General features: G+C 38.8%; 1 protein-coding gene across 4 annotated transcripts in view; it reads left to right on the top strand.

Moving 5' to 3' along the window:
- Snx16 (sorting nexin 16) overlaps nt 1-17962 on the top strand; it is a 131647-nt gene extending 113685 nt beyond the window's left edge. For all 4 annotated transcript variants that reach the window (XM_067138923.2, XM_067138920.2, XM_067138921.2 and 1 more), the window contains exons 6-7: nt 9861-9997; nt 15609-17962. In XM_067138923.2, the coding sequence (XP_066995024.1) occupies nt 9861-9997; nt 15609-15819 (348 nt within the window). In that variant the 3' untranslated portion in view covers nt 15820-17962. The remainder of the gene's footprint in view (nt 1-9860; nt 9998-15608) is intronic.
- Nucleotides 17963-20503: the final 2541 nt, after the last annotated feature.

Below are 20503 nucleotides of genomic sequence, written 5' to 3'. Positions count from 1 at the left end.
GACATATGAATAGAAACTGTCCCAGCATTTGCGCGGAAGTGTAAACAGTAAACATTAGAAAACTATTCTCAGCACAGCCAATGGTAGGGTTCAAACTTGCGCATCTCCCAAATACAGCCGTAGCGAAGTTTAGACGCACAGATGCTCTGCTTGGCGTGTTCCTAAATAAATAACTATCTCAAATTGACATATTTAAAAATACCTCCATCTTTATATGGGCATACTATGGCCTTTAACCGTAAAGGTGAGCACTGCGCTCACTAGCGAGTAACGGTGCGCATAAAAACCTTGCGAGTAATGCTGGGTTAAATACGAAGATATAAAGATATCTTCAGTATTTTTGTTTGGTGGTGGAACAGATACTAATCGGTTAGTTCACCCTTATTATTCATACGTAGTTTGTATACACCATTTTGTAACAGGAATAAAATAAGAAATGGTTATTCAGCTTCATGGAAGTATAAACCATTTGGGTTATTTCTAGGACTTTATCATAATGACAGACTATGGGGACAACTTACTGTGTAACTTTTTGAATAGAAATGCATCGAGTATAGTATAAAATCAGAGTTGGGAGGTAATTGAGTAAAAGTAATTGAATTATTTATAACAATAGCTTTTTAGTAATTTTTACTTGTAAAGGTTACTTTTCACAAAATGTAATTTTTACTTGTAATTTATTCTTGAAATAAAATTATAATCATTTCATTTTAGTTACCTATTCGTTTTAGTAATTGATGCACATCGCATGCTTTTTTTTTTTTTTTTTTTTTAGGAATGCTTTGCAAATTTGGAGCCCCAGCATTCTCAAGGCGACTTCCCAAGGGTACAACATACTCTCATTCATTTACTTGCAGCTTGTATTATTTTCTTTAAATAATATCTTGGTTTTTGGTCTTATTCTACCATTTACCCAGCCTCGGTTTCTATTCTTTCTTATACTTGTTAATGCACAATTTCTATATACCATGTGTAATTTTCTCTATACTAATTGTGAATTAACATGCTAAGATGGACTTACACATGTGAAATAACACCCAGTCCCCGGAGCCAGAGGAATCAACTACACACAGTTAAAATCCTTTGTCTTGACCATCTGAACTGAAGGCCACTCGACCAGGGAACCAGACTCGCAGCTTGTTGTGGTTACTGGTAGAGATTCAGATAATCGTGTACTTCTTGATCGAGACATGGAGCTGGAATAAACATGTGACGATGAAGGGTGTTACAGAATTTCCACTCCCCTATTTGAATATACATTTTGAATTCGTTATCCTCAAAATAATGAAAACACAAATGTGACATGAAAACTTTGCTTGGTAGCAAATCATTTTTAAAAGTTGTTTAGTCTTAGTGTCACTATGCCAAAACACACACAACGGATTGCATTTTTCCGTGAAAACTTTGGTAACATTCCATTTGTACATCAAGAATATATCATTGATTTCCTAAAGACACGAGTTCTGTGCAGTCATTGTAATTGTGTAAAATATTTCTCAGGTAACTTTTAAGTCAGCCCAGTTACTTTTATTTTGTACTTTTCCTGTCACTGTAATAAAGTCAGCGTTTCCAAGACTAAAACCAACGTCATATGAGAAGAAAAGTTTGACTATTGCACTGCTGGGGTAGTAAATTAAAAACAGTGCTCGATAGCTGCAGTCGCGTAAGTGCGATCAGTATCCAGTATCCGGGAGATGGTGGGTTCAATCAATCAATCAATACTGATCTGCATTTAGGGCAGTCACCCAGGTGGCAGATTCCCTATCTGTTGCTTTCCTAGCCTTTTCCTAAATGATTTCAAAGAAATTGGAAATTTATTGCAACATCTCTCTTGGTAAGTTATTCCATTCCCTAACTCCCCTTCTTATAAATGAATATTTGCCCCAGTTTGTCCTCTTGAATTCCAACTTTATCTTCATATTGTGATCTTTCCTACTTTTATAAACGCCACTCAAACTTATTCGTCTACTAATGTCATTCCACGCCATCTCTCCACTGACAGCTCGGAACATACCACTTAGTCGAGCAACTCTTCTTCTTTCTCTCAATTCTTCCCAACCCAAACATTGCAACATTTTTGTAACGCTACTTTTTTGTCGGAAACCACCCAGAACAAATCGAGCTGCTTTTCTTTGGTTTTTTTCCAGTTCTTGAATCAGGTAATCATGGTGAGGGTCCCATACACTGGAACCATACTCTAGTTGGGGTCTTACCAGATACTTATACGCACTCTCCTTTACATCCTTACTACAACCCCTAAACACCCTCATAACCATGTGCAGAGATCTGTACCCTTTATTTACAATCCTATTTATGTGATTACCCCAATGAAGATCTTTCCTTATATTAACACCTAGATACTTACAATGATCCCCAAAAGGAACTTTCACCCCATCAACGCAGTAATTAAAACTGAGAGGACTTTTCCTATTTGTGAAACTCACAACCTGACGTTTAACCCTGTTTATCAACATACCATTGCCTGCTGTCCATCTCACAACATTTTCGAGGTCACGTTGCAGTTGCTCACAGTCTTGTAACTTATCACTCTATAGAGAATAACATCATCTGCAAAAAGCCTTACCTCCGATTCCACTCCTTTACTCATATCATTTATATATATATAAGAAAACATAAAGGTCCGATAATACTGCCTTGAGGAATTCCCCTCTTAATTATTACAGGGTCAGATAAAGCTTCACCTACTCTAATTCTCTGAGATCTATTTTCTAGAAATATAGCAACCCATTCAGTCACTCTTTTGTCTAGTCCAGTTGCACTCATTTTTGCCAGTAGTCTCCCATGATCCACCCTATCAAATGCTTTAGATAGGTCAATCGCGATACAGTCCATTTGACCTCCAGAATCCAAGATATCTGCTATATCTTGCTGGAATCCTACAAGTTGAGCTTCAGTGGAATAACCTTTCCTAAAACCGAATTGCCTTCTATCGAACCAGTTATTAATTTCACAAACATGTCTAATATAATCAGAAAGAATGCCTTCTCAAAGCTTACATACAATGCATGTCAAACTTACTGGCCTGTAATTTTCAGCTTTATGTCTATCACCCTTTCCTTTATACACAGGGGCTACTATAACAACTCTCCATTCATCTGGTGTAGCTCCTCTGACCAAACAATAATCAAATAAGTACTTCAGATATGGTACTATATCCCAACCCATTGTCTTTAGTATATCCCCAGAAATCTTATCAATTCCAGCCGCTTTTCTAGTTTTCAACTTTTGTATCTTATTGTAAATGTCATTGTTATCATATGTAAATTTTATTACTTCTTTGGCCTTAGTCTCCTCCTCTATCTCAACATTATCCTTGTAACCAACAATCTTTACATACTACTGACTGAATACTTCTGCCCTTTGAAGATCCTCACATACACACTCCCCTTGTTCATTAATTATTCCTGGAATGTCCTTCTTGGAACCTGTTTCTGCCTTAAAATACCTATACATACCCTTCCATTTTTCACTAAAATTCGTATGACTGCCAATTATGCTTGCCATCATGTTATCCTTAGCTGCCTTCTTTGCTAGATTCAATTTTCTAGTAAGTTCCTTCAATTTCTCCTTACTTCCACAGCCATTTCTAACTCTATTTCTTTCCAGTCTGCACCTCCTTCTTAGTCTCTTTATTTCTCTATTATAATAAGGTGGGTCTTTACCATTCCTTACCACCCTTAATGGTACAAACCTGTTTTCGCATTCCTCAACAATTTCTTTAAACCCATCCCAGAGTCTGTTTACATTTTTATTTACCATTTTCCACCGATCATACTTACGTTTTAGAAACTGCCTCATGCCTGCTTTATCAGCCATATGGTACTGCCTAACAGTCCTACTTTTAAGACCTTCCTTTCTATCACATTTATTTTTAACTACCACAAAAACAGCTTCATGATCACTAATACCATCTATTACTTCAGTTTCCCTATAGAGCTCATCTGGTTTTATCAGCACGACATCCAGGATATTTTTCCCTCTGGTTGGTTCTATCACTTTCTGAATCAGCTGTCCTTCCCATATTAACTTATTTGCCATTTGTTGATCATGCTTCCTGTCATTCGCATTTCCTTCCCAATTGACATCTGGCAAATTCAGATCTCCCGCTACAATCACATTTCTTTCCGTGTCGTTTCCCACATAGCTGACTATCCTATCAAATAATTCCGAATCCGCGTCAGTGTTACCCTTTCCCGCTCTGTACACTCCAAATATATCAAGTTGCCTATTATCTTTAGAAATGAGCCTTACACCTAGAATTTCATGTGTCTCATCTTTAACTTTTTCGTAGCTTACAAATTCTTCTTTCACCAGAATGAACACTCCCCCTCCCACCCTTCCTATCCTATCTCTACGATACACACTCTAGTGCCGTGAGAAAATTTCTGCATCCATTATATCATTTCTCAACCATGATTCAACTCCTATTACAATATCTGGTAAATATATATCTATTAAAGTACTTAAATGTATTCCTTTCCTTACAATACTTCTACAGTTCAACACTAACAGTTTTATGTCATCCCTACTTGAATTCCAGTTCCCTGTTCCTTTATCACCGCTCCCTAGGCCATCCCGTTTCCTTTAATGTACCTCTCTATTACCTTTCCAAACACATTTCCTAACTTATACGTACCACTGCGGTTTAAATGAAGGCCATCTGAGCGCAGATCCCTATCTCCTATCCACCCATTAGGATCTAGAAATTTCACTCCCAGGTTCCCACATACCCACTCCATAGTCTCATTTAAATCCCCAATCACCCTCCAGTCAGTATCCCTTCTACACAGTATTCCACTAATAACAATCTCCGCTTTCTTAAACTTCACCCGTGCTGCATTTACCAGATCCCACACGTCTCCAACTATGTTGGTACTTACATCAGCTTGCCTTACGTTGTTGGTACCAACGTGAAACACTACCACCTTCTCCTTCCCCTCCTCCCTCTCTTCTACTTTCCTCAACATCTGCCTCAACCTAATTCCTGGATAACACTCTACCCTGGTACCCTTTCCTCCAAACACTTTCCCCACGTGTCTAACGATGGAATCCCCCATGACCAGAGCCTCAACCCTACCCACCTCATTTGATCCCCTTCCCTCCTGGTCAGCCCTATCTTTCCTGATAGCTGCAGAAGCTACTTCCTCCTCCCTTTTCTCCTTCCCATGACCCTGTTCCACCTGTCTTTTCCTATCCTCTACTCTACATTTTCCTTTCCTACCTTTTCCCTTCCTCCTATTTCCAAACCAACAGTTCCCTGTCCCTCATCTTCCCTCTGTTGTTTGTTGGGTTCGAACCCCACTGTTGGCAGCCCTGAAGATAGTTTTCCGTGGTTTCCCATTTCCACACCAGGCTATGTTGGTGCAACGTAAAGCCATTTGTAAATAAATTAAAAATTAGATCAGGTAGACCACTGCTAGTAGCAGGATGGTAGTATAGAGTCGTTGCCAGAAATGCAGCCTGCTATGGGTAACAATGGGAGGGAAGTGCTCTTGGCAGCTACCTGCAAACTTTGACCATCAGCCGTTATAATGCTTGGCAGTTAATACATGTCATAAGAGTGTATTATAGTATTATAAATGAAAATGCAAACTAATGTAAACATTATGAAATTCATTAACCTATCTTGAAAGGTACAATAATATTTTCTGCATATCTTACAGAAGTAAGTTTTCTGAAGAAAATGGATTCTGATACTTCTAGATGCACTGCTTGTGCCCCCACATACCCATTGTTTAAGTTGTTCAGTAACAGATGAAGAATGCTCTGGTTTTTCTGAACTCTATAGTTGACTGCAAGAAATGTCATTAACAGCACAACAATATCATTGTGGACACCCCGCAAAAATCATCCAAAATCAGATTGTAGGTCCCTGGTCTGTTTCTGCAGTTTTATACGTTGGTGTTGTTTTGTATAGTTTGAGGTTAAGCTTGCCCTGCTTGCACCCCTTCCTGCCGGCGTAATCTGCTTAATGATTTTTTGGATGATTGTTCACTCAGATAGTTAATCTCATCAATTTTCTCTTCCGAGTGTGTGCATTTAGTGAACAGTCTCTTTGTACTAAATAATGGTCTTGTTCGTCTAACTCTAATTTTGCTGGCAGTAAAGGACAGGGAGTATAATTTAAGATTTCGTAGCGGAGTACCAATGCATAGGAGCACAGAGAAGCGGTGACCGCGAGCACAGCGCCCGCAATGGTGAGTGGACGTAATCGCCTCAAAGAAGCGGCTTGATCACGCCTATAAAAACTAATCAAAATTGAATTCACCAGCTATATATATATATATATATATGCTCAGGATAAATAAATAAAGCAACCAAATAAACTGGTAAACGAAACTGATCTCGGTATTTATAGATGATGTTCAAAGAGATCTGATTTTTAAATACACTTTGCAGTTCACATCCCAGATTCTATTGTTGTATGAATTGACATATCCACTTAACCCTTTAAATTGCAAAATAATAAGAAACCGGAAAAATCCATTTTATTGTATATTTAGAATCAAATATAAGACCACCATACCCATATTTTATACACTGACTTAGCAAATGTCATGGGATAGTCACCTAATAGCGTGTGGGGCCTCCTCTGGCCCTGCGAACTGCAGTGAGACGCTGTGGAAGTGAGTCGACAAGTCCCTGGTGATATAGATGTTGATTCCCATAGGGAATCTGAAATGTTTGTCCTGAATGACACCAAATCGTTTGCAGAGCGGCCGCCAATGCTGGTCTGTTCGTGGGTGCAGGATCCATGGCACGGAGCCTGCATTCCAGGACATCCCAGATATGCTCGATAGGTTCATATCGGGGCTCCTGGGTGGCCATGGCAGTCGTTGAACCTCCGCTGCATGTTCCTACAACCATTCCCGGGCGACGTGGGAGCGAAGTGGTGGCGCGTTATCATCTTGAAACACTGCAGAACCGTCTGGGCGCTTGGAGGCCAAAAATGGGTGGAGATGGTCTCTGAGCAGCTCAACATACCGTGTACCATTCAAAGTCTCTTCCAGAACAACTAGGGGGTCCATTCCATACCAGGAAAATTCACCTCAGACCATAACAGAGACACCAGCGCCCTGGACCACACCTTCGAGGCAGGCGGGATCCATCGCTTCCTGTGGTCTGCGCCATACACGGTGCCTCCCATCGGCATGGTGCAGTTGAAATCGTGATTCGTCCGACCATATCATGTTACGCCATTGCTCCAGTGTCCATCCCTGGTGACTGGCGACAAATGCGCGTCGTCGTGCCCGATGACGTTGGGTTAACAGTGGCACCTATGTGCGGCGCCGGCTCCCATACCCCATAGAACCCATGTTCGTATGAATTGTCCACTGGGAGACTTGTCTAGCACGGCCTGTGTTGAATTGAGCCGTGATTTGTTGCACGGTTGCCCGTCTGTCCCTATTGACAGTCCGTCTTAGATGTCGCCGGTTACGGTAGCTGGACGGCCGGTTGTTTGTCTGTTATAGACGGTGACACCCGCATTTAACCATTCACAATACACCCTGGACACGGTTGATCGTGTGAAGCCGAATTCCCGCACCACTTCCAAAATCGCACTTCCCAATTCAAACGGTGTCAGCTCACGACGACGTTCCTCGTTACACATGTCACATGCACAGCCACTGCTCACAAGGTCTCCTATAAAACTGCCGCTGGCACAGGGGGCGTGTGGTGCGCAGACACACCTGCGCATCAGTGCTCCGCTATCCCATGACATTTACTCAGTCAGTGTATATATAATACAGAAGCAACTAAACATGTAATACACTGATGCGCAATCATAAACTTGTGATCTTTGCACCTGAATTTATTTATGAAACATCAAAATTTGTAAACAAGACATAACCTGAATTCGTATTTAGCAATTAACATTATAACTGTAAATCAGCGATTCAAGGTGCAATAATATTATTAGTTGTATATGTGTTACAGAAGTGTATTCTTAACAATTACACTTCATCCTTGGGTCAGAATTACAATAAATTGCTTCTAACTTGCTGGCTATAACATGACATAATCTGCAAGGAACCAGTGGGATATATATTTCCCACCTGTTAACATATGACTTGCTGGTCGAGAAATATACATGACTGAGGAAACTTATGCGCTCCCTGTGTCCAGCACATCAAACTACAACTGGAATTGGGGGCACTGCATATCCCACTGGAGCATGTAGTGTACACTAGGTAAGAAGCCCACATCCCAAAGAAACTTAAAGGGATAAATGAAACCATGCTTCCTTTGTCATAAAAAGAAAGTTCAGATCCACGATACTCATTCATTGCATGTTATAAATCTCATTCCGTATTGACGGTTATCACTTTACAAATAAAAAGTATGTAGGTATATGATCCTTTTCAGTACAAAACAACCATCTATATTACATGGGACGATATCTATACATGTTTTGGCCTAATCTAAAGGCCAGCCTCAGTAGAAGTTCAATTGTTACATTATACAAATGAATTAAAAATTCCTGATGAAGTGAAATTAAAATACAGTGATCATTATTGACAAAGTAAAAACATGTTGAGGTAAAAAAAAATCCTCTTATCTCCTTCTTGCAATGAAATCTGTAGGCTGTATGTTATGGACTCCATGAGTCTGGTAAGGTCATAAATGTAATAATGTTGCTGCATTACGTGCAGACAAATGTGAAATACCAGTTTCCTGAGCTACTCTCTGAAGCAACTTATGTGGACTGATATCCATTCTTACCTGTTTATTTTCTAACCTCTCCAGTGTGAAAGCTGTTTTCTCTCCCTGTTTTCTCTTATTAGTTCTGGAACACCACTTGTGAACTAGTTGTATCGCATAACGTTCTCATGGTACTGTAGAACCGAGAAACTGACTACAGAATTTTCAGAATCAATTTTTAACTGGTTTCTTCTTTTTGTGCAAATAACGCATGACCAGAAGTATTTTCTGCACTGTAGTGTACCTAACCATCACGATAATAACCTCATAACACATGTTAAACGTCCAATAGTTACTAGGGAATTGTTGCATCAGCTGTCCTGCCTTCTTATCATGCTAAGCTTGATGCAAGCCTTATGGCGCTTGCTTGGGGATTCCTGTGGCCTGTGAGCAGAAGGGCGAAGTCTTAAATTAGACTCCCTGTATTTCTGAAAAAAAGTTTACTACAACACACTTTGAAAGTTTTTCTTCAAATACATATCATAAAGGATTATTTTTTAGTTTTAAATTGTAGCAGCACTTTACCAAGGCTGCTAGGGACCATGAATTTGTTGTGTTATGAATATGTTGTTCATTTGTTTATGTGACCTCTGCATCCTATGTGTGTAAGTCACTTTTCTTGTTTGACCTAATGCGTAATTCTCATTCTTGGAAATTGTTAATGGTAGTTTTTCTGTCAAACAGAAATTTGTAACAATTCATTTTATTATTTACATAGGTGCTTTTTAAAAAGAGAATTCTCGTACAGATTTATTTTCTTATATTATAATTTTTATTTCATATGTTATAATAGAGGCCAAAAAACATTTTCTAAATCTTAGCGAAATAAACTTTGTTTGAGGTGGTTGGTTGTGAGAAAAAATGTCATCCCCACAGAAGAAAAATCGGTACTAAGATATAATTGGAAGTATTCTTTCTCCCATTGCTCTAGGATTTCATGTGTCTTTAGCAGGTCCTAAATGTAAATTTTAATCAAGCTGAGAATGGTAAATATGAGTTTGACATAGAAAACTTTACAAAGGAATCCTTTAATTTATCTGTGGTTTTGAGTCCTATACATTGAGTTTCCTTGATTTGTCTGATGTCCATCATTCTACTATTTTTGCACAATAATACCACTTTATCTTTCATTCTAGGCAATCTTTGAATCGCTTGAGGAAACAATCTATCACTTACGACATCAGCTCAAAGAGAAAGAATCAGAACTCAGCAAAGTTAGATCATCACTGGTCAATGAATCAATGAAGAAAGAAGTAGTCTTTCAATTTGTAAGGTAAAAACTATGTTTAATTTGTTTATGTTAGTTAACAGCATGATGAGACCAGCCAACTACATTCAAAATTAACATACATCATTATAGATCGTTATGCCTTTCGGCGTTCAGTCTGCAAGCCCCTGTGAATTTACTAAACTTTGCCACAACCCTCTATTTGCAACTAGTGATGTGGCCTCATTTAGTTCTATACCTCTTATCTTTAAATCGTTAGAAACCGAGTCTAACCATCGTCATCTTGGTCTCCCTCTACTTCTCTTACCCTCCATAACAGAGTCCATTATTCTCCTGGGTAACCTATCCTCACCCATTTGCCTCACATGACCCCATCACCAAAGCCGGTTTATGCGTACAGCTTCATCCATCGAGTTCATTCCTAACTTAGCTTTTATCTCCTCATTCCGAGAACCCTCCTGCCATTGTTCCCACCTGTTTGTACCAGCAATCATTCTCGCTACTTTCATGTCTGTTACTTCTAACTTATGAATAAGATATCCTGAGTCCACCCAGCTTTCGCTCCCGTGAAGCAAAGTTGGTCTGAAAACAGACCGATGTAAAGATAGTTTCATCTGGGAGCTGACTTCCTTCTTACAGAATACTGTTGATCGCAACTGCGAGCTCACTGCATTAGCTTTACTGCACTTTGATTCAATCTCACTTACTATATTACCATCCTGAACGAACACACAACCTAAATACTTGAAATTATGTACCTGTTCCAGCTTTCTGTCACCAATCTGACATTCAATTCTGTTGAATTTCTTACCTACTGACATCAATTTAGTCTTCGAGAGGCTAATTTTCATACCATACTCATTGCACCTATTTTCTAGTTCCAAGATATTCGACTGTAGGCTTTTGGCACAGTCTGCTGTTAAGACCAAGTCATCAGCATAGGCCAGACTGCTTACTACATTTCCACCTAACTGAATCCCTCCCTGCCACTTTATACCCCTTAAAAAATTAATTTTTATGTTAATCTAAATTAGAAATGTAGAGAACAGTGCAATTAGATCACAATTACTATGTAACCACCCAACAAACTGTTCATCCTTCTTTCCTCTTATCCAGCTTTAGTTGGTTTGGGACATTCTTGGTACTCCTCCACTTTCCCCTCTATCATTGCACCTTCTGCTGCTTCTTCTGTAGTTCTATTCAGTTCCAGGTTCCTTCTTACTATACTGGTCTTAATCAGGTCTATCCATTTTTATTTAGGATTCTTTCTTGGATGGTTTGGGTCACGTAGCTGTCAGCTTGCATTCGGGAGATAGTGGGTTCGACCCTTACTGTCGGCAGCCCTGAAGATGATTTTCCGTCGTCTCCATTTTTACACCTTAACTAAGGCCATGGTTGTTTCCTTCCTGATCCTATCTCATTTCCTATCCCATCATCGCCATAAGACCTATTGTGTCGGTGTGACGTAAATCAAATATATTTTTTTTAAATATTTCTTGCTCTCTTTCCCTGAAATTTAGCCTCCTTCTGTTTTGATATCATTCCCTCCTCCATTCTGTCTTAGTATGTTCTTTTCAAATCAGTCATTCAACTTTTCTGCTCCAATTTCATTTCTGACATCTTTATTTCTCACTCTCTTTCCTTGTCTTTTCTATCACACTCCTTAGGAATTTTGTTTTCATTGGCTTGAATTTTACTCTCCTGTCTTCTTATCACTGCCCAGGTCTCTGCTGCATATTTCATTGTGGAAGTATAGTTCATCCCTCACATCTCTTTTTTTTCTTTCTTTTACAATTGGCATTACGTTGCACTGACACAGATAGGTCTAATGGCAATGATGGGGCAGGAAAGGGCAAGGAGTGAGAAGGAAGCGACCGTGGCCTTAATTAAAGTACAGCCCAAGCATTTGCCTGGTGTAAAAATGGGAAACCACATAAAACAATCCTCAGGACTGCCGACAGTATGGTTTGAACGCAGTGTCTCCCAAATGCAAGCTCACAGCTGTGCGCCTCTAACCGCACGGACTTGTTCGGTGTTGTCACTTTCTTAGAACATCCTTATTCTATTCTCCATGAATTCTGGTAGAATGTGTTTGCTTGTTGCCCCCTTTTAGCTAATATCTTCATCCAGCCTTGCATTTTGCATTAGTATGTTTCCTAGGTATTTGAAGCTGTCCAATATTTGAAGGTTCATACCTCTGGTACTTATAATTACTTTCCATACTTTCCTAGGTATTTTGAAGCTGTCCAAAATTTTAAGGTTCTTACCTCCAGTACTTATAATTACTTTCCCTACTGTGATTCCTCCTGTTATCACCATCATCTTGTTCTTCTCCACACTGAATTTCATACCATATTTCACAATTTTCTCATTCATTACATTCAGTTGTTCTTGTACTTCCTTAGTGTCAGTTTCCCATACCACAATATCTTCAGTGCTGCTCATCTCTCTTTCACCAAATGCTTCCCTTGACTCCATCATAGTTTCGTCCACTAACATTAAAGTAATAGTGGTGACAGCACACTTCTCTTTCCTAGCCCAGTAACATTCCTAAAACATTTTGTCCTCCCAGCTTGGGTCTGGACATAGCTAAAACATTTGCATACGTTGTATGTATAATTTCCATTGGTTCTTTGCTAACTCCCTTACCATTGCTTCCTGTACATTTTTCCTGGGTGCATTATTATATCACAAAATGTCATGTCATCACCCAATCTTTGCCATATTGCAATTGTCTTCCAGTCAACCTTCTCATACTAAAGATTGGGTTCAGCATTGATCTGCTCTTTCTAAGGCCATATTGCTCCTCTTCTAACGGTCCTTCCAACTTTCCTCTCAATCTCCTTTCTATTTCTTTCAATTATTTTTGTAATTTGTGATACAAATGTGATTTTGATAGTTATTGCGTACTTTCATTTCCCCTTATTAAATACTAGTATTATTTCCTTTCTTCGTTCTTCTGGCACACATTTCTGTATCCATATACATTTTACCAATCTATACAGCAATTGAAGACCAGCAGGACCAGCTACCTTTACCTTCTCCATGGTTATTTCAGCTATCCCAGCCGCTTTTCCCATTTTCATTGGTCTGATTGCTAGTTCTGCATCTAACATTGTAATATCTCTTTCTTCTAAGTATTGTACTTCCAGCACCTTTTCTGCACGGTTTTTCACATTTAATATCTTTCTTTAGCTTGTCCCAGTTATTTCTAGGGTTGCTGGAGCAGGATTTAAGACTGGGTGCCCTTGTTGATGCCACATGATTCTTGAGATGAAAATCTCAGCCCAGGATCAACCAGGATTCGAAACTCAGCCCCCTCCCCCCAGATGGGAAGCCAGCAGCTAAGCCACTGAACTAATAAAGCCCTTCAGATTTCCACATTTAATAATTTGTCAAAGTACTCTTTCCATTTTTTTGATCTTGCTTCTAGTTGTGTTGTTAACTCTCCACTTTCCTCTTTCACCAGGTTTATATATACGCTTTATTTCCTCTTGCTTGCAAGTCCATGCAATATCCTTTTACCCCCATTAACATCCTCTTCCATCTTGCATGTTAGTCCCTCCCAACTTTTCTTAGCTACCACCTTTTTACATCTCCTTTTACATTCCTGATAGGGAAGATGACCTAAATGTTAGGCCGCTTTAAACAACAAGCATCATCATCACTTTACTGAATTTTTTATTTTTAAAAGATGTACAAGTTACAGTTACAAAGGTTTGTGTTTTCTTATTTCTAAATACAGAGCTGGATCAGTGGAGGAAGGTGGGTGTGGAAAGAGTGGTGATGTGATGATGTACAGAGAGTACACGGTCTCTCATGTAAACCCAGACCGAGCGCACGGTATTTGTACTGTGGACTATGGCAGTTGAAGTATGGGAGGCGTGCGCATAGTTTTTGACCTTGCAAGCAGCCTGCACGTGTTCAACCTGGCTAGCATGAGTTGCCAGGCTGAATCTCAGCTGGTAACATGGTGAGAGAGTTACCATTGCAACACTGTATTTTCGTATGTAAATGTTCCAATTTCCATCTTAATAGTCATGTGAACAGTCATAACTTTTGCTATTGGTGGGCAAAGAATCCTAATGATGTTTATGAAGTCCCTCATTATGATAGGAAGGGTGGTGTTTGGTGTGCTCTTAGTGCAAGACGAATAATTGGGCCTATTTTTTTCGAGACAACAGTAAATCCAGAGAGGTACCAAGACGACATGTTGACGCCATTCTTCCATCAGTTAAGAGAAGAAGAAAAATCAGGTGAGTGGTTTCAACAAGATTGAGCCCCTGCTCATACAGCAGAAGATTCCCTGCTTACAATCTTGAAAGTGTTTGTAGACAGAGTGCTCAGTGCTGGTCTATTTTGCCCCCACATTCTCTAGATCTAACAGTATATGTTTTTTACTAGTGGGTTAAACCGAAAGAAAGAGTATCGAACAAATCCTCACACATTGGAGGAACTGAAAGAAAACAGAAACATTACAGTGGCAAAACTCACTTGCATCAGCCAGAATGTGGTTACCAAATACAATGCCTGTATAATGCAAGAAGTACGACACTTCCAGCATCTTTTATAAGGTAAGATTTCATATAAGATTGTATACACGCTTAAAGCAGGGCAGCTGCGTGCAACATAAATTCGGCTGAGGCAGCTGCCTCAAAACAGAGTATAAACACCGTGCATTCGGTCTGAGTTTATGTGAATGACCCTGTATTTCCTGTAAAAATGTATGCTAGAAAGATTGTGCTGTGTGCTAAACATTAAATATTTATCTTCAAAATTTTGAAGTCTTTTACTGCACTGTAATATTGCTACTTTTCTATTGATAGCACTTCTGTCAAAATGCAACATAGAAAATTGAAAATATAGATTGTGTAAACTAGACTACAGTTGATGTGGTCAAAATTAATATTGTAGAATTTTGAAGTGAGAACATACAAAATATTATAATTGTGTTTTCAAAATGTTTAAATGTAATAGCCTTACACATTTCTGTATTGTAATTGAAATTCTTCTTCTCCTCCTCCTCCTCCTTCTTCATTGGGTCTCTAAATATTAGTTCCTAATTAGCGTTGACCTCTAAGATCTTTTGCTACCATGCTTTTCCTTCATTACCACCTAGATATACCTGCTCTCTTCACAAAGCTGCAGGTTGTTCTTATTGGGTCTTCTTGGATTTTCTCTCTCTCTCTCTCTCTCTCTCTCTCTCTCTCTCTCTCTCTCTCTCTCTCTCTCTTCACGTGGTAGTCCTAGAATGGAGAGTCTGATTCTACCCAGCGCCTCACATTTGAAAAGTATGTGTTCAGCTGATTCCTCTTCTTCATTACATTTCCTAAATATATTGTCTCTTATTACTCCAATTCTATGTAGGCGTTTTTTTTCAGATGGCAGTGTCCTGTCAACAGTCCTACTACCCATCTTATATTTTTCCTGCTGAGTGTCAACAGTTCTTTAGTATGCTTTTGGTTTGGTCCTTTTATCAGTTCCTTTGCAAGCCTGCATCCTGGAGTATTTTTCCAGTTCTCCATTTGTTTCTTTTGTACCCATTTTCCTATGTAGTGTCAGGCTTGTCCATAGGAAATCTCGCATACAGGTTCTGGGCCTGCAAAATGTGTTTCTGGTAATTAAAATTAGTCTTAATTGTTGTTTTCTTGTGCAGGAACTGCATGAAGAATTGTCCGAGCTGCTCCTTGGAACTTTCAAAGTTTGGCCTCTCGGATACAGTGAAGTTTACATCACTACCTCAGAAGATACATGAAGTTAAAAGTGCTGATGACAATGGACTTCGTGACCAAGATGAAATATCGAGAACACAGAAAGATTCACTCAATTCTACATCACAGGAAGTATTAACAGTGCCTAGATTTTAATTTCTAAGCATACTAGTAGTGTTGGACCTGATGTGTTGTTCAAATACCAATTTTTAAAATATAGTTAAACAATGAAATAGGTTTTGCTGTATTTCCCTTCATACTAAGTGTGCCTATGTCTATTTTATGTCCTTAAAATTTTTGATCAAGTGTGACTGTGTATTAATATTCTCCATGAAATTCTAGATTTTAAAGATCTGATATAGGGTACCATTTCTCTCTTTCTTTCATCTTCTTAAAATTAATATTATTGGTACTATACATACCATTATTACATTTTGCAGAACGTCAAGTTTTGTGGTGAATGGTGCCTTACTTTTGTTTTTTCTTTTGTTGTTTCTTCTAATTTATATGTGAGATGTTATATCAAGTTCTTGGACCAAATGGTCAGTTGCAAACTCGTGTTATTCTGAAGCTTATTGCTGTAAGTTAGTTACCAATGATACTGAAGTTGTGAACCTGGCTTAATTCTCTTCTATGTGGAATTTTATTATGCAGGAAAGTTTCTTGTATAACATGTTATGCATAACATTGGCATGAATTATTACTGGTTAGATATTATGTACTTCTTAACCCGTTACAAACGAAGAGAGGTAGATGATGTACTCTTCACAGTTTCTTCCTTCAAACTGTTAACAGTAGATTAAGATATCAGGATGTTTCAGATGCTGATTTTTAAAAATCGTTAACTCCCTCGCTGTGGAATTCTGTGGCACACACTATCCCTTGGCTGCATAATCAAATGTGCCTTTTTTCTTTTTTTGAATAATTTTTCACATTGCATAATAAGTGAGTGAGAACGTACAAAAGTCATTCCTTACACCAGCAAACCATTCTGTATTCCTGTTATATATTTTGATTTTTTTTGAAAAATTTCAAATATTGAATAAAGGGACTTTTGTAATAAACAATAATTGTATAAAATTACATTGCATAATACATTACAGATAACTTACAAAAGTCATTCCTTGCACTGGCAAACTAATCTGTAGTCCTTGGTGGTATGATATTCCTATGACATATTCAACAATTTAGAAATTTTGAAAAAAAAAAAAAAAAGGTTTTTCGAAACAAAAATGTTACAAAATTTCATTGCATCATACATTACAGGGAACTTAGAAAAAAATCACTCCTTACACTGGTGAACTATTCTGTAGTTCCTTGTTGTATGATATTCCTATTTTGAAAGAAGTACTTTTTACAACAATAATTTTACACAGTTAAGTTCAAATAGTTCCACATACTATCAACATATGTAAGAAGGCTGCTAGATACATGGACTGCGGAAATATGATACATGCAGTGAGGGGAGATATGAACTCTCAATAATGCGACTTCCGTGGATCGAGCCTCTTGGCATGCTGTTCATGAATGTGACCACAGCAGCGAAAGAGTTAAATGATGGTAGAAAAATCTATCATCGTAACTCAGGTAGAAGACATGAGTGGTAGAGGTGGCCAAGTGTTGGATGCAAGGTTGTCATGGTACTTCTTCTGAGCTATTGCTACTTGTCAATGAAATGCTGGAATAAATTTTTACTGAGTCTGAACATAATCCTCGCCATGTACATTGAATAGGAATGTCCAGAATGTGAAAACACTTACTGTACATATCAATTATAAGCATTCTATTTAAAAATGTAACTTTTATATTAGAACATGCATTGACTTCATATTTGATTTTAGTATCTGTTTTATTCCTGAGACAGTTTAAGTATTCAAGGTCCTAATTAGTTTGGGTTCGAACCACAGTAGGCAGCCGTGAAGATTGTTTTCTGTGGTTTCCGATTTTCACACCAGGCAAATGCTGGGGCTGTACCTTAATTAAGGCAATGCCCCTGTGAAAATCCTAAAATCTACAGTTTTCAGAATTTTGATCATTTAATGTCAGTATCAGCATAATACGACATACAAAGTTTCAAGTTTCTATCAATAACAGTTTATGAGATATTCATAAATTTATCAATATTTTTTAACAATTTTTGATATACCTACAAAATGCTCCTCATGCCAAACGGCTCAACAGATCTGGCTTAAAATTTAATCTTGGTTTCAAAAGACCAATATAAAAGAAGTGATGTGTGGGTTTTGACAAATTTTAATTACACTGAAAGGAACAAATTATTTCACATAGGCTTAACTTTTAAAATATATTTTATGATGATCATGATGAGAAAAAACTAGATTGCCACTGAACTATTGCATGTATTTTAAAATTTGCACATCAGTTTGTTATTATATTGTATCTGAAACTATCCTAAAAGTTTCAAGAAGATTGATGGAAAATTGTGGCATGAGGAGCGTTTTGAATCTTGAAAAGTGCTGGAAAATAAATTCTGAGGAGAAAGAGATTGAAATTTTAGACATGAACAATAGTCCAGTACCTGAATCTAGTTGACTTAGAACTCCCCAGCACCATATATTGGACCCTCTGCTGCCTTCTTGCTGGCCTCACTAGCAGTTTTGAGAGTTTTAGTTTCCTTCGGGCTGTTTTGAACCCTTGTCGCACAGACACTCCACTGTGGTCAATTCTACGCTTGTCCCTCATGACACTAATTTTCTGTCCTGAAATGCTGACTTTAACACCCCTAACACTGGCTTTTAGTTTCTCACTTGCTTCACAACCCATGTTGAATTCAGCAATTGCTGATGTTACAGCAATCTCCAGTTATTTAACATAAACACTTCCTTCGGACTCTTAGCCCAAATTACACTATGCATTCCCCGGGCACAATATTTGGTGTGGGGATTTTAACTTCCCCTACTTGAACTTGTAAACTAGTACTTACATTCTTATTCCTGTTAGAAATGGCATTTTTCACTTTATCCAACACTTTACTAGGACGTTTCTTCCGGCGACGACAAGTCTCAATTCTTCTCCCCATTATGTACACTGATAATTACACAACCTCACAAATCCCAACCTCAAAAACTAAGCTGCTTGCGCTAAGTAGATCTTGTTATTGTTTATGGATCATTTATAACACACTTGTTACAAATATAACATTTAAGAATTTACAGAAAAGCAGAGTAGGCCTAAACACAAATGATAAACTCAAAACATGAGATCACAACTCTTTGTTTACATTCAACACATGGACAATCTCCATCACTGAAATAAGTGCCAATTCAACTCAATATATTGATAGTCCGTCAGAAGAGCCAACATAAAGACCCACAGGAACAAAATTTCTTACATTCAAAATCTTCGGAAAACAAAACGAAAGATTTTCAGGAGAGTAGTATTGATGGGCGGCAACGCCCACTTGCACTGGGCCATTTAAATGGCCGCTAAGGGCTTTAAATGGCTGATATTTAAATAAAACAAAGCTCAAAAAGAAAGTACAAGGTATAAACATTATAAGAACGTAAAAAACTAAAAATGGATTTTTTTCACAATTTTCACCAAATTTCACCGATACATTGCCTTAAGGCCACAGATGCTTCCTTCCCACTCCTAGGCCTTTCCTTTCACACTGTCGCCATAAAACTTATCTATGTCGGTGCTGTCGTGACCTACCTGTCCTGTGAGACGTTCTAGTGGTTGGTCACTGGCCGATGAATTTGGCGTACTACCCTTCCTGTCGAGCGGTCCTGTAGGGAGGTAGTTAGGTACGTTTGTGGTCCCGGAAACTCCCGAAATATTAACATGAAGTACAAAAGTATAGTCCTTTATTAAGTAGGACGATGATAACTCTATTATGTACAATTTTTATACAAATTTTCACTATGTCGGCTTGACGGGAGCTTGCTCACTAGCCTAGTACTCTGCGCGGGATTAAAACTCTGCTTTGCGGCACCTTATGTACAACTGTCTCCAGTTCACTGTCAAGAGAGCCCCTCTGCCATCTTGGATTCAGGTTTTATCTGCCTTCAGTCAAGCAAAGGTCAGTCCCTTCCCACTACCTTAGGGGCTGGGCTTTGGGCGTTTCCGAGCCATTTGCCCTGCTAAGTGCTGCCTCTGGATACTAACATCTCCATCTCTTACTCTGTACTTTTGTTTCTCTGTCTAGGCTGGAAAATCACTGCACTGGGGATGCTGGCTCGGATCCCTTTGTCAGCTGAGGCCGTGTCCACTTGTACGGTCTACTTAAACATTGGTTTGTCAATAACAAACATCCGTGCTCATAAACATCACGTAAGCATGTGAGGCAAGCTCGCCACCTGACTAAGGCTCTTTCTTCCTCTGGTTTACTGAAATATTTCTCTTTCATTCCACTTCATAAAATATATTTACACATAATTATAATGCCATACAAGGTGTCCCTTATTACAAACTAATATTCTTATACTGGCTTATTCCTGTTGCGATACTCTAGGGTCGAGTCCCCGCTGCCGCTTATCTGACAGTCCACCGGTTCGACTCGTGGGGAGGTCAGTATACACGACATCTCTCCCCTTAGAGAAGAAATGGATGCAACCCTACGTTGCGTCCATTTCTGTCCTGTACTGTTCACACCCTACTGTTTTCTGTGGGCTGGGATCTGTGACTCTGTGGTGAAGGGGAAGGTTGTTCTCTAATCTGGTCGACACTTGTATTTATTTCTACTGCTTCTATGAATCTCACAGGTGTACTAGGGTCTCCCCCAGTAGGCCTGGAGTGTAATTCCGTGATTTCCTCAGACATCTCCGCGCGTCCTCGGATCTGCCTGGGATGTTGGACTATTGCTAAAACTTTGTCTGAT

The sequence above is a fragment of the Anabrus simplex genome, chromosome 2 (assembly GCF_040414725.1).
Source record: "Anabrus simplex isolate iqAnaSimp1 chromosome 2, ASM4041472v1, whole genome shotgun sequence".
In the NCBI taxonomy this organism is placed as follows: Eukaryota; Metazoa; Arthropoda; class Insecta; order Orthoptera; family Tettigoniidae; genus Anabrus; species Anabrus simplex.
Note: the sequence above shows the minus strand (reverse complement) of the source record. Positions and strands in the feature narration are given on the sequence as shown.